The sequence below is a fragment of the Carcharhinus amblyrhynchos genome, chromosome 13 (genome assembly GCF_965287045.1).
Source record: "Carcharhinus amblyrhynchos chromosome 13, sCarAmb.v2.hapA, whole genome shotgun sequence".
In the NCBI taxonomy this organism is placed as follows: domain Eukaryota; kingdom Metazoa; phylum Chordata; class Chondrichthyes; order Carcharhiniformes; family Carcharhinidae; genus Carcharhinus; species Carcharhinus amblyrhynchos.
Genome location: NC_137336.1, coordinates 67,291,682 through 67,306,078, shown reverse-complemented (window position 1 = coordinate 67,306,078; position 14,397 = coordinate 67,291,682). Strand labels below are relative to the sequence as shown.

General features: G+C 44.1%; 1 protein-coding gene across 2 annotated transcripts in view; it reads left to right on the top strand.

Annotated features, from left to right (window-relative positions):
• The window catches only part of LOC145351961 (F-box/WD repeat-containing protein 11), a 193,331-nt gene that overhangs the window by 165,082 nt on the left and 13,852 nt on the right, over positions 1-14,397 (top strand). For both annotated transcript variants that reach the window (XM_080201796.1, XM_080201795.1), the window contains one exon: positions 813-1,002. In XM_080201796.1, coding sequence (XP_080057922.1) covers positions 813-974 — 162 coding nt within the window. In that variant the 3' untranslated portion in view covers positions 975-1,002. The remainder of the gene's footprint in view (positions 1-812; positions 1,003-14,397) is intronic.

Genomic DNA, 14,397 nt, shown 5'->3' with positions numbered 1-14,397 from the left:
CTTTTCCTGTGCAGCTTTGTGTGACCGTGTGACAGTACTCCCCTCTGACAGTATTCCTTTCTACTTACACATCAAATACATCAAAGTCATGGAATGTGTATTGGACCAGAAGGGAGCATCCAGCTCTCATTAAGTCATCAGGGGAGCTGTACCAGGCAGTCACCTGTAACTGATGCTTGTCTGTGTAGCAGTTGTCTCACGTGGAGACCGAAGGGAAGGAACAAGTATGGTAGTGGTCCACATTTTGCTCCCCCTCCATTGGGCATCTCTTGTGACCCATGAAAATATTTGTAACAGGATTTTGAAAGATATGAAAAAAGTTGTTTTGTTGTCAGGAAAGTTGGTAACCAGGGAAAACGGATTAAAGATCATTGGCAGAAGAACCAGAGGAGAGATGAGGAGAGTTGTTGCAGGTAGTGATTTATGATCCGGTATGCATTGTTCGAAAGGATGGAGAAGCAGATTCAACTTTAAAAGAGTATTGAATATGTGCTTGAAAAAAATTTGCAATGCTACAGGGAAAGTGCAGGGGTATGGGGCTAATTAGATAGACACAGGTACAGCAGTCTGCAAGGCCCCTCCCTCTGGAGTTTACATTTCTTCACCTGGCAGGTGATGTTGACAAATGAGTTTTTGGTATATTGTTAAAATGTTCTGAAAGGCTTAGATCACAAGATATCAATCAAATGTCAAGTAGAGGGTAGTCATATTTTATTAGAATATTCCTGAGTAGTGTGTGGGGGAAGCCTCTTTTGTTTCCAATAATTGTTTGTGTATATTGCCATGCCAATGACCCACTACTTTGATTACAGGAACACTCTGGCCGGGTATTTCGACTACAGTTCGATGAGTTTCAGATCATCAGTAGTTCCCATGATGATACCATTCTGATCTGGGATTTCCTGAATGTGCCATCAAGTAACCAGAATGAAACACGTTCTCCATCAAGGACGTACACGTACATCTCCAGATAACGGAATGCAAGGCCACTACCTGGAGCAGGTAATTCCCATTTCACTTTTTAACCAGCCTGATTTTTCTCTCACTGTATTCTCCTCTCAGTTGTCATGAATTTACCCCTGTACTATAGTTGCTCTACAAGTAGGTAATGTTTGTACAAGGGATGTCCTGTGATAGTTTCTTGAGGAATGTGCATGCTCTTTCTGAGCTCTGCTGCACCCAGTAACTTGGATTTACATTTGGGCATACTGAGAATGGTCCCACCTCATACTGACTTCCTGCCAACACTGCTATGATAATATTGAGTGGCTCTTGTTTGATGTTCACTGCAGTGCCAGTGTAAAATACCAGATTGAAGAATATCTGAAGAAATAAATGAAGATACTAAATATACTAATGATAGAGCATTCACTTTAGGATTAACACTTAGTTTAGTTTATTTTTATTAGCATCACTAGTAGACTTACATTAACACTGAAGTGAAGTTACTCTGAAAACTCGTAGTCGCCACACTCCAGTGCCTGTTCAGATACACTGAAGGAGAATTTAGCATGGCCAGTGCACCTAACATAAGAAATAGGAGCAGGAGTAGGCCATCTGGCCCCTCGAGCCTGCCCCGCCATTCAATAAGATCATGGCTGATCTGTCGTGGCTCAGTTCCACTTTCCCGCCCTCTCCCCATAACCCCCAATCCCCTCTCCTATCAAAAACCCATCAACCCGCCTCTTAAAAATATTTAGCGAGGCAGCCTCCACCACTTCAACGGGCAGAGAATTCCAGATATTCACCACCCTTTGAGTGAAGAAGTTCCTCCTCAACTCCGTTCTAAACCGCCCCCCCTTTATCTTGAGGCTGTGCCCCCTAGTCCTACTGTCTTTTTTGAGCGGGAAGAGTCTCTCCACCTCTATCCTATCCATCCCATTCATCATCTTATACGTCTCAATGAGATCTCCCCTCATTCTTCTAAACTCTAACGAGTACAAGCCTAGTTTATTCAGCCTCTCCTCATAGCTCAACCCCCTCAACTCCGGTATCAGCCTAGTAAACCTCCTCTGCACTCCCTCCAAGGCCAAAATATCCTTGCGCAGGTGCGGCGCCCAAAACTGCACACAGCATGTCTTTCAGTCTGTGGGATGAATCCGGAGTACCTGAGGGAACCCACACAGACACAGGGAAAGCGTGCCGACTCCGCACAGTCACACAAGCTGGAAATCGAACCAGAGTCCCTGATACTGTGAGGCTGCAGTGCTAACCGCTGCACCACCATACGAGAAGGTACCTTCAATATTCTGGCTAAGAGCAACTGAACCTGACCCTTGAGTTTTCTTTTTAAGAGTTGTGAATTGGAGAGGGAAGATCAAGAGGGCATTTGGTAAATGCCCATCCTCATGCATGGACGTTCAGGTCACGCCAAACATCACCTGCTTGGGACAACACACTTCGGTTGCCTTAGAGATTTCTGTATTTTCAAAGCAAATGCAAGCCAGTTACATCAATTTGTGTCTGTATAACCTGCTCTTCCTCCTCCACAGCTTGCCCGACACCCCTTTCCCTGCTTGCTTTTCCCCTGCATCTTGCCCAACATCCTTTTCCCTGTTCCCACTTTAGCATTAGCCTTCAAGTTTATGGAATTCAGCTCTGGAGTGCCCACTCTTGACTTCTCTACAATGAATGCCACTTGCATCAACTCTGCTCCCTGACACACCCATTCCAAAGTAGCTGAAGACTTTTTTTTATTGTTCATATGCTGGTGATGCCTTCATCTACATCTTCAGTGGATAAAGAACATTAAGACCATGCGTGACTTCACAATTTCGTATGAATATATCTACAACATTGACGTTCACCTTATTCTCAGGAGAACAAAGACATTATAGCAAGCAGATGGTCAAAATTTTTACCAACAGAAAGTTGACATCCTAGCTGTAATTTTTGCTGTGTGGCTTAACATGTCAATCTACATGGCTACTGCTTGATGTCACCTCTGTTCCATCAGCTCCACACAGTGGATGACCAATGTACTTAGTGGCACTCTCAACCTCTTTCTCCTTCCTTGCATGTAGCACCCCCACCCCGCTAATAGATCACTATAAAGAAGTCTATCTTACGTGGAAGCCTGGAAACTCCCTAAGCAGCAAACAGTACAAGCAGCATGGGCTGGGTCATGTGTTTTAGTAAACGGAGATGTGCACACTAGAAGCCCTTGTGCAGCCACGCAGTCCCACAGTGGCACGCAAGTGAATTCAGCACCTGACGCAGGAAGAGTGCTATTGCAATCTGATAGAGGTTCTAGGGACACACTCATCAGTTGGGATGTAAACTGGAGCAGTTACACGCTGCACACTCGCCTCCTTCCAAGAAGTTGCCACAAGCTTAATGTACATTACTATATCTCCCTGTATAATAATACATAAGAACAGCTCAAGTTTTACTTATCACACAATGTGTGTTTTTAAAGAGATCAGGTCTTTCATATCTTCACAGATGTCACCCTGAATTTTGGCCTGTTGAATGTTGTGAAATTTCTTAATTGTATTTGCTAACAAATTGAGTTCCTGAATATTGATTATTGTGTAGTGCCTCATAGTGACAGACAAATTAAAACAGATTAGAAATTTTTTAAAAAATCATAATTACAGAAGGTGGAACAGTTTCACAAAAGAAATTTCTAGTTGCTCTAAGGTGAGCTATCACTTGGCATATTTCCTCGAGTCACCAAATTCATCCACTAGAATTCCTCATGTGAATGTGAAACCAATGTCACATCCCCAGTTTGTTAAATCAGCATTTGTATTTGACAGTTTATCTTATGCAGCATAGATCCACAAGCCTAGGTGACCCTAACACCTGTCCCAATTAACAAATCGTGTGTGAAGCCAGACTGTACAGTGGGCAACTGAATCTGGTTCAGTTCTCACTCGATGTCCATGCTGGAAGTTCCAGGCAGAATTCATTGGACAACAATGGTGAATGGAAATGCCCTTACCACTTGACCATAGTCGGCTAACTCCACACAGTGAAACCTGTTTTGCACGTCGGTTGCACACTGCATTACTAAACCAGTTCTTGAATGTATTCCTTTTTCCAATGGAGCAAGCAGAGTTAGTGGTTCTGATAGTTCCCCACAGCAAAGTTGCACATATGTATCACTTGGAAATCTATATACAGTATTTTTCTTTGGCCAGTTGAATTTTAATCTTAAGGATATTGGCGGTATTTCTGTATTGTGCATTGCATTCCAACAGAAACTGATATGGGCCTTGGTTGTAATCATATACATTTTCGTAGAAAGTGAAGCTACAGTTTTAACAGTCCCAACTCAGCAGTGCTGCCTACACTCCCCATTTCTCTCCTTCAGCTGTTGAAGGAAATCATATGCAGTTCAGAATATAATTCCTGACAGGTTTTGGCCAAGAACAAATTCTTCATTCCTTGCTGTTGAATTCATTTTCATTGCTGTAACCTGATTAAAATTGTTCCCATATGATAACCTGGCTGGTTTAACCTTGTACTCTACCACTGCTGAAAACATATAAAAGGTCTTGTGTTTTGGTTTCTTTAATTTCAATTAGTTATTCTTCAACTAAGATGTTTTTTTAACCAGTGAGCCCCAGAAGTTTGGTCAGAAATCAGTGCCTTTCAGTACCTGGTTTGATGCATTCTGTAGTGCAGGTGGAAGGGCTACCGTTGGTGGTGATATTGGGTGAGTGATTTATGGTTGAGTTTCTCTATCGTAGGAGGCTGAATATTCCAGGGTTATAAGTGTTTTAGGTGAGACAGAGGTGGGGCTAAACGAGGTGAGGGAGCATATTACAGCGGTGTAGAGGGTGGACAATTTAGAGGTGTCATGTAATGAGTCGCTGTGGGTGGAGCTCAGAAACAGGAAGGGTGAAATCACCATGCTGGGGGTATACTACAGGCTGCCCAACAGCCCACGGGAAGAGGAGGGATGGATATGTAAGGAGATTCTGGACAGGGGAGGTCAGGGAAGGTCAGGGGACATGGAGTTGGGGGTAGGGTGTTAGCGTGGATAGAGAATTGGTTGTCAAATAGAAGGCAGAGAGTGGGGGTCAATGGGTGCTATTCAGATTGGCGGTTGGTGACTAGTGGGGTGCCCCAGGGGTCGGTGCTGGGGCCTCAGCTATTTACCATTTATATAGATGATCTGGAGGAGGGAACCGAGTGCAGGGTGTCGAAATTTGCTGATGACACCAAGATTGGGGGAAAGGCAAATTGTGCGGAGGGTGTGGAGAGTCTGCAGAAGGATCTAGATAGGCTGGGCGAATGGGCCAGGAAATGGCAAATGGAATTTAATGTTGGCAAGTGTGAGGTGGTCCACTTTGGTAGGAAGAATGGTAGGAAGGACTATTACTTACGTGGAGAAAAACTGCAGCAGGCGACGGTGCAGAGGGACCTCGGGGTCCTTGTGCATGAGTCGCAAAAACCCAGCTTGCAGGTGCAGCAGGTGGTCAGGAAGGCGAATGGGATGCTGGCCTTCATAGCGAGGGGGATTGAATATAAAAGTAGGGAGGTCTTGCTGCAGCTGTATAGGGCATTGGTGAGGCCGCAGCTGGAGTACTGTGTGCAGTTTTGGGCGCCGCACCTGCGCAAGGATATTTTGGCCCTGGAGGGAGTGCAGAGGAGGTTTACTAGGCTGATACCGGAGTTGAGGGGGTTGAGCTATGAGGAGAGGCTGAATAAACTAGGCTTGTACTTGCTAGAGTTTAGAAGAATGAGGGGAGATCTCATTGAGACGTATAAGATGATGAATGGGATGGATAGGATAGAGGTGGAGAGACTCTTCCCGCTCAAAAAAGACAGTAGGACTAGGGGGCACAGCCTCAAGATAAAGGGGAGGCGGTTTAGAACGGAGTTGAAGAGGAACTTCTTCACTCAAAGGGTGGTGAATCTCTGGAATTCTCTGCCCGTTGAAGTGGTGGAGGCTGCCTCGCTAAATATTTTTAAGAAGCGGGTTGATGGGTTTTTGATAAGAGAGGGGATTAAGGGTTATGGGGAGAGGGCGGGAAAGTGGAACTGAGCCACAACAGATCAGCCATGATCTTATTGAATGGCGGGGCAGGCTCGAAGGGCTAGATGGCCTACTCCTGCTCCTATTTCTTATGTTCTTACAGGTGCAGAAAAAATAGGGTTGTTGTAGTGGGAAACTTTAATTTCCCTGGCATAGACTGGAAAGTGCTTAGTGCTGGGGGTCTGGACGGGGAGGAATTTGTAAAATGCATACAGGAAGGTTCTTTGGAACAATATGTGGATAGCCCAACTAGAGAGGGGGCTATATGGGACCTAGTACTGGGAAATGAGCCCGGTCAGGTCGTCAAAGTTTCAGTAGTGGAACATGTTGCATATAGTGACCACAATTCTGTTAACTTTAGGATATTAATGGACAAGGATGAGGGTTGTCCTATGAGTAGGGTGCTAAATTGGGGAAAGGCTAACTATAGCCAGATTAGGCAGGACTTAGTGGCAGTTGATTGGGAGAGGCTGTTCGAGGGTAAGTCCACATCTGGCATGTGGGAGTCTTTTAAGGAACAGTTGATGAGGCTACAGGACAAACATGTGCCTGTAAAAAAGGAAGGACAGGAAAGGTAGGATTCAAGAGCCATGAATAACCAGGGAAAATGAGGACCTGATCAAAAAGAAAAGAGAGGCATATATTAGGTCCAGGCAACTGAAAACAGACGGAACTCTGGAGGAATACAGAGAAAGTAGGAAAGAACTCAAACGCGGAGTTAGAAGGGCAGAAAGAGGTCATAAGAACATAAGAAATAGGAGCAGGAGTAGGCCTTCAAGCCTGCCCCGCCATTCAATAAGATCATGGCTGATCTGAAGTGGATCAGCTCCACTTTCCTGCTCTCTCCCCATAACCCTAAATTCCCCTGTATCCGAAACCTATCTACCCGTGACGTAAATATATTCAGCGAGGTCGCCTCCATCACTTCAACGGGCAGAGAATTCCAGAGATTCACCACCCTTTGAGTGAAGAAGTTCCTCCTCAACTCTGATCTAAACTGCCCCCCCCACCCCCCATCTTGAGAGTGCAGAGGAGGTTTACCAGGATTTGTCTGGTTTGGAGGGTCTTCGCTATGAGGAGAGATTGGGTAAACTGGTGTTGTTCTCCCTGGTAAGACAGCGAATGAGGGGCGACCTAATAGAGGTGTACAAAATTATGAAGGGTATAGTTGGGTGAATAGTAGGAGGAAGCTTTTTCCCAGGTCGGTGGTGACGATCATGAGGGGTCACAGGCTCAAGGTGAGGGGGGTGAGGTATAACTCGGATATCAGAGGGACGTTTTTTTACACAGAGGATGGTGGGGGCCTGGAATGCACTGCCAAGTAGGGTGGTGGAGGCAGACATGCTGGGATCGTTTAAGACTTACCTGTATCGTCACATGAGCAGTCTGGGAATGGAGGGATACAAACAAATGGTCTAGCTGGACCAATGATGGCACAGGCTTAGAGGGCCGAAGGGCCTGTTTCCTGTGCTGTACTGTTCTTTGTTCTTTGAGGCATAGTGGTTACATGTCTGTAGCCTGAGGTGAACACCGTCCAATGTGAATGTGTTTGCTATCTTTTATTGCAAATGTTTTGTGCATTTGGAGTTGTCTTTATAGTTCGTATTCAGAATCATCACTCCAATGAAAACAGTATACAAGAGGCATAGGACTGTATAAGAACATGTTGTGCCTTTGGACATTTATTCATTCGTAAATGCTGAACAGTGGGAATAGGCAAAGCTGATGCAGTATTTTGTAAACCAGGGGAAACGGTTGGAGTGAAGAGGAATTGAAAAGAACAAAATGTTCTTCTATGGATGACCGTTCCTTTTGATCTTTTAAGCTGCTGTGATGTCATCAGCATGTGCTTTCCCAACCTTGCAATGGATAATGGAAGCATTCTGACATTAAAGCACCAGTTTATCTTTGCTCGTATTTGGTACCATTTCTGTTGTGTTTTCATTGAAGGTTTGTCCAGTTTGGTGTCATTTGTCTGTGTCATTTCATGGGTAAAATGATTAAAACATTCTCTGGTTTCAAACGCTGCACCAAATGAAGATGTGAACTAACCATGGTTAGTGCCTTTAATGTTCCTCAACAATGTTGCTTTCAATCTGGCCTCAGTCTGGGCCTATTGGGAAGAGACCGGATCCTCATGCAGACTGGTTTTCATTAGTAATTTGAACAATTCACAGGACTTGTTGGATCAGTGAGCTATTAGTCTTGAAGAGACTAGGCCATTGACATTGATTGTCTCTTACATTTTAGACCAATCGTCTATCTTTTGCAATGATATGATACCTTGCATTTATACAGTAAACTATAGCAAGGCACATCACAGGAGCGTCATTAAGGAAACAATTGACACTGAGTTGTATAAGAAGCTATTAAGGTAGATTTGTTTTTAAAATTTGTATTGTAATAAACTAGGGTTTAAGGGGCATCATAAAGGAGGATGGAGAGGTGAAAGATTAATTGAGATAATTCCAGAGCTTAGGGCCTAAACATCTGAAACCAAGCCTGCCAAAAGTTGAACAGTGAAAGTAGAGGCAAAAGGCCAGAGTTAGAGGAGTGCAGAGACCCTAAATGATTATAGGACTGGAGGAGATTATAGATCATTTCTGTAGATCAGGAAAGGAAGGATTATGTTTGTACTATAGTGTGGCTCCCAAAGAGTGTTATTTCCCTGATGGGGATTTGCTTGCCTCCCTGATGGGAATCAAGCAGACTCCTTAAAAAAGAAAAGTTCAAATTGACAACATTTGCTTCAATTCAGTCAGGCAGTTCACTGAGAGGGGGCAGACTCGTACAATAAATCACAAGCTTATTTGCATGGAGTCACTCATTTGTATCAACTTGGGAGTTGTAGGTATCAGTGCATCGTGTTCTCTTTTGGTCTTCCTCCATTTTTCTGTCCGTTGCTCACAATCATGTCTTTTGGTGCAACTGAATATTGCAGGATGGCCTCTCACAATCTAGAGAGCAGGCTTACCTAACAATCCATTCCGTATTGTCATATTCTACAAGTACCAGGTTTTTATCAACGTACACATCTCAATTGGAGCCAAGTGAAAACTTTTGTAGATATCTCTTCGTAGACCTATCTGATGAGGCGCTACCCTGTCAGCAGGTTTATATACTTATGGAGTTTGCCCAAATCAAAGGATTGGATAACAGCAATTGCTGGTGGGAGTTGTAAGTAGTAATTCCTTGCATGTAAACCAACGTTACTACTACTTTCCTCTCAGCTCTCTCCTTACTGTTCAATAAGCCTTCATCCAAGGTCTGAGGTAATGACTTGAGATATAAATTGGTCTTTCAGACATTTGTCTGCACCAGGAAGCTCTCTCTGCCTGTACGAGAGAAGTGGGAAACTGATGCCCAGAGATTATGAACCACGAGAATCTGTCCAGCACACCAAATCCAAGCTTCAAGAAGTACTGTTAATTTGTGGCCCAATTTCAATCTCTTGTTGAATATTGTTGGGCAGATAATGCAGCACTTTCATGAACAGCCTGAGCAAAGGACTGTAATGATCTCTGCATTAGTAAACGTATCTTCAAACACATACTTTCCCAGGTTGCTGATGGGATGTCTTTTCCCACTTAACAATCCTGAATTTCATTTCTCACAAAGTTGAATCACGCTTCATTTGGCCACGTTTGCAAAACTACCATAGAAAACAGTTATGTTTCTACAAGACCTTTGAATCTTTTGCTTAAAGGTTCGAGTTGCAAAAAGCTGTCAGGCTCCTTCTTCTGGTGGTAAGAGTTAAAATCACATAATTGACCTGAGGCCTTCTCTAAGCACTGAGCCTGCCATGCAGTGCCATTGCTTGGGAGATTACCAATATAGTCTCTTATCAACTTCCATTTATTTTAAAATCTTGCTGCTGAAATATCTGAACAGTGTTTTCTTTCCTTTTGGGTACAGCCTTTAGGTATGGATTCTTGCCCAATTAATTACCTGCCAAAAATAAGTTCAAAGGATAAAGCATGGCCAATAAAAATAATATTAAAGGGCATTATTTTATCACAGTCCTACAAAAATGTAGTTCTTATCCCACCTTACATCTTGACTTTGATCTTTTAGTGCAGAATTTCATAGCAGCAGTAAATGAGTACATTTTCCATCACATCATCTTCAAAGCTGATCTAGTGCCAATCTGGCCATTATAACATAGGCTTTAACAGTTGTATTCATAAATGAGGAAGGAGAGGGTTAGGTTTGTCTGCTAGCAGTGTGCAGGCTATGTCTGCGGTATTACCACAAACCTGTTAATTCCACTTTGGGGATGATTTCTGTCTCATTTCATGATTTTGTAAAGCCCTTCTTCTCTTAAAGTTGCACTTGGAACATATTAACGAGCACTTTTGGCTCTTTAGTAGTTTTTAGAGACAAGAGCAATTCACTGAAGCAGAACCTATACATTCATTGAATGAAATAGTCAAGTCTTGGTGTGTCCAGAAAATTGAGTGATTTGCAAAAGCAGTCACTCAAAAAATGAAGACTCCGATTTATGGGTCACTTTTTTTTTGCCTTGAAATAGATCAAAGCTTGCAGACGCAGAAGCAAGAGCTCGTATTTCTACATTACCTTTCAGGTGTCAGCTGTGGCTCAGTCATATCACTGTTGCGTCTAAGCCAGAAAGCTGAGGGTACAAGTCCACTTCAGAGACTTGAATATAGGATTTAAATGACACTCCAGTGTGGGCTGTCCTTGGAGCTGTGAGGAGCGGCAAGAAATAATAGAGAGCAGTTGAATAAAGTAGCTCAATATTCAAAGGGGAGGATTTGATAACAGGAAATTAAAACATCCCATCAGGCTCTGATGGAGTTGCCCAATTTATCATAATCTGCGTATAATCAGATTTTGAACATGGAAAGAAAAAGTCACAGTGAGGAGAAACTGTACATGTCTTCTGTGTGAGGGCAAGGATTAGGCCAATCATCTAACTTATTGGAACACCAACACAGTCATAATGGGGTGAAACAGTGTAAATGTAGGGAGTGTTAAAGTTAAGTTTATTTATCCGTCACAAGTAAGGCTTAACATTGAAATGAAGTTATTGTGAAATTTCCCTAGTCGCCACAGTCCAGCGCCTGTTCAGGTCAATACACCTAACCAGCGCACCTTTCAGATTGTGGAAGGAAACTGGAGCACCTGGAGGAAATGCATGCAGACACGGGTAGAACGTGCAAACTCCACACAGACGATGACCCTAGTCGGGAATCGAACCTGGGTCCCTGGTGCTGTGAAGCAGCAGTGCCAACCACTGTGCTTACCGTGCCATCCTCTTTTCAGCCTCTTGATTTTTTCGCACTTTGTGATACATGGCTTCGTGGGAAATGTTTCCTTTTTCACTTAAAAGTGTGCTTCTCTTTGAGAGAGAGGGAAAGAGGAGCGACAGAGGAGAGAGAAAAATAGTGCAAAATATGGAGCAAGTGGAAATGAGAGCGTGGGGGAAAGGGAGGAGAGAGAGAGACAAAGAGAAAGAAGAGGAGATAGAACAGACACTAGTTAAAGTTGCTTTACTTGTGTTGCATCTTAGACTGTGTTCTAGTCACAATAGGACTGCCTGATTATGGTAGTGCTTTGTTTTGTTATTTGCTTCGTAACACTGTCAATGCCATTTGGTGTTTGTGCCAGGTACAATCTTGGTTTCAGTTATACGCTCATGATTTCTCCTGGGTTCCACCATCAATTGATAACGGGAATTGGGCGGCACAGTAGCACAGTGGCTAGCACTTCCGCTTCACAGCTCCAGGGATCTGGGTTCGATTCCTGGCTTGGGCCACCATCTGTGTGGAGTTTACACATTCTCCTCATGTCTGTGTGGGTTTCCTCTGGGTGCTCCTGTTTCCTCCCACAGTCCAAAAATGTGCAGGTTAGGTTGATGCTAAAATTGCCCCTTAGTGTCCTGAGATGCATAGGGATTAGCAGGTAAATACGTAGGGATGTGGAGATAGGGCCTGGATGGGATTGTGGTCGGTGCAGACGTGATGGGCCAAATGGCCTCTTTCTGCAGTGTGGGTTTCTATTATCCAATGAATTGGGTGTTGGACTTAAACTTTCTATCTGATATTCAGTTTGGGTCATTTGCTACCCGTATGCCAATCATGGGCATCTTGCCTCCTCTCCTGTTTTTTGAGTAATGTATCACGTACTCCTGGGAGTATTGAGCAGTAATGACTAGTTAGGTTCATCCGCACATGTCTGCAATGTAATTCCACACTGGTGTCGCACAATGAAGTTTGCAACTTTGGAATGGGGAGCTGTGTGCAGTTTAAATTGTGCAGATTTTGTAGCGACACTTGTAATGGATCCCGGGGATGTGGGAAGTCCAAGCCATTGTCGCCTGCTGCATTATTGCATTGGTTGGTTAAATCATCACTTGTCACTTCTGAGTGTACATACATTACAGTGTGTTAAGTGCTTGTACCTGTGGGCGGGGGTGGGAAGAAAACTGGTATCCAGTTTTGCATATAGGTTATGCTGATCCTTCATCTGTTGGTATCACTGTGTCAATACATTCTATGATGCACTCTATGCTGGATTCTGTCACTTTGTGTAGCAATGGCATAGTCACCCTCATTTGGCTCCATAGCTTGGCCACTCATTTCATGGACCTTGTCTTGACATTCTTTGTGCATCCCTGGTTCTTTGGAATGCCACATCTCTGTGGCTTTTTGTTGTCTTCTCTGAATCTGTCTAATATTCCGTGGATAATTATTTAGGTCAGTACCCTGGAATTGTTGGAAGTCGAGCTCAGACTTGGAGACATGGCAGGAGACTCCCAGGGAGCAGGAGAGTTGTCCATCGGAAGTTGAAACTACTGTCAATTACCATATCAACACACTCGTTAGGCCTCAATGCGGATCTTGAGTAATCTGCCTGGTCTCCTCTGATCCGGAGTTTAGAAGGTTAGGGAATTCTATCTAGATTTTTTTAAAGATGGCCTTAGACCGTTGTTTAAGAAGGGTGGCAGGCAAAAGGCAGGGAATTATAGGCTGGTTAGTTTAACGCCTGTTGAAGGTAAAATGTTAGAATCCGTCATCAAGGAGGAAATAGCGAGGCATCTTGAGGGGAATTGCTTGATAGAGCAGACGCAGCACGGTTGCGTTAAGGGGAAGTCGCGTCTGACAAATTTATTGGAGTTCTATGAGGATGTGTCTAGGGCGGTGGATAGAGGAGAGCCGGTGGATGTGGTCTTTCTGGATTTTCAGAAGGCGTTTGACAAGGTACCTCACAAGAGGTTATTGCAGAAGGTAAGGGGGCTGAATAAACTAGGCTTGTACTCGTTAGAGTTTAGAAGAATGAGGGGAGATCTCATTGAGACGTATAAGATGATGAATGGGATGGATAGGATAGAGGTGGAGAGACTCTTCCCGCTCAAAAAAGACAGTAGGACTAGGAGGCACAGCCTCAAGATAAAGGGGAGGCGGTTTAGAACGGAGTTGAGGAGGAACTTCTTCACTCAAAGGGTGGTGAATCTCTGGAATTCTCTGCCCGTTGAAGTGGTGGAGGCTGCCTCGCTAAATATTTTTAAGACGCGGGTTGATGGGTTTTTGATAAGCGAGGGGATTAAGGGTTATGGGGAGAGGGCGGGAAAGTGGAACTGAGCCACGACAGATCAGCCATGATCTTATTGAATGGCGGGGCAGGCTCGAAGGGCTAGTTGGCCTACTCCTGCTCCTATTTCTTACGTTCTTATATGTTTTCAGTCAGTGGAGATCTTCATTGTCTGTAGCAGTTTTAATTGTAATGGTTTGTTTATCTGGTTTAGAACACAGTGATCCGGAAAACGACCTGTTGTCGGAACAAAATAAAGTGGGGAAAGATTCAAATATCCGTTTGAACTGGAAACTCATTGGCACAGTCACACTGGGGAGAAATCTTTCACCGAGCATAGGAAAGAATCCGTCATTAAGGAGGAAATTGCGAGGCATCTTGAAGGGAATTGCTTGATAGGGCAGATGCAACACAGTTTCATTAAAGGGAAGTCGTGTCTGAAAAATTTACTGGAGTTCTATGAGGATGTGTCTAGGGCAGTGGATAGAGGAGAGCCGGTGGATGTGGTCATTCTGGATTTTCAGAAGGCGTTTGACAAGGTACCTCACGAGGTTATTGCAGAAGGTCAGGGGACATGGAGTTGGGGGTAGGGTGTTAGCGTGGATAGAGGATTGGTTGTCAAATAGGAGACAGAGAGTGGGGGTCAATGGGTGCTATTCGGATTGGTGGTTGGTGACTAGTGGGGTGCCCCAGGGGTCGGTGCTGGGGCCTCAGCTATTTACCATTTATATAGATGATCTGGAGGAGGGAACCGAGTGTATGGTGTCGAAATTTGCGGATGACACCAAGATTGGGGGAAAGGCAAATTGTGCGGAGGGTGTGGAGAGTCTGCAGAAGGATCTAGATAGGCTGGG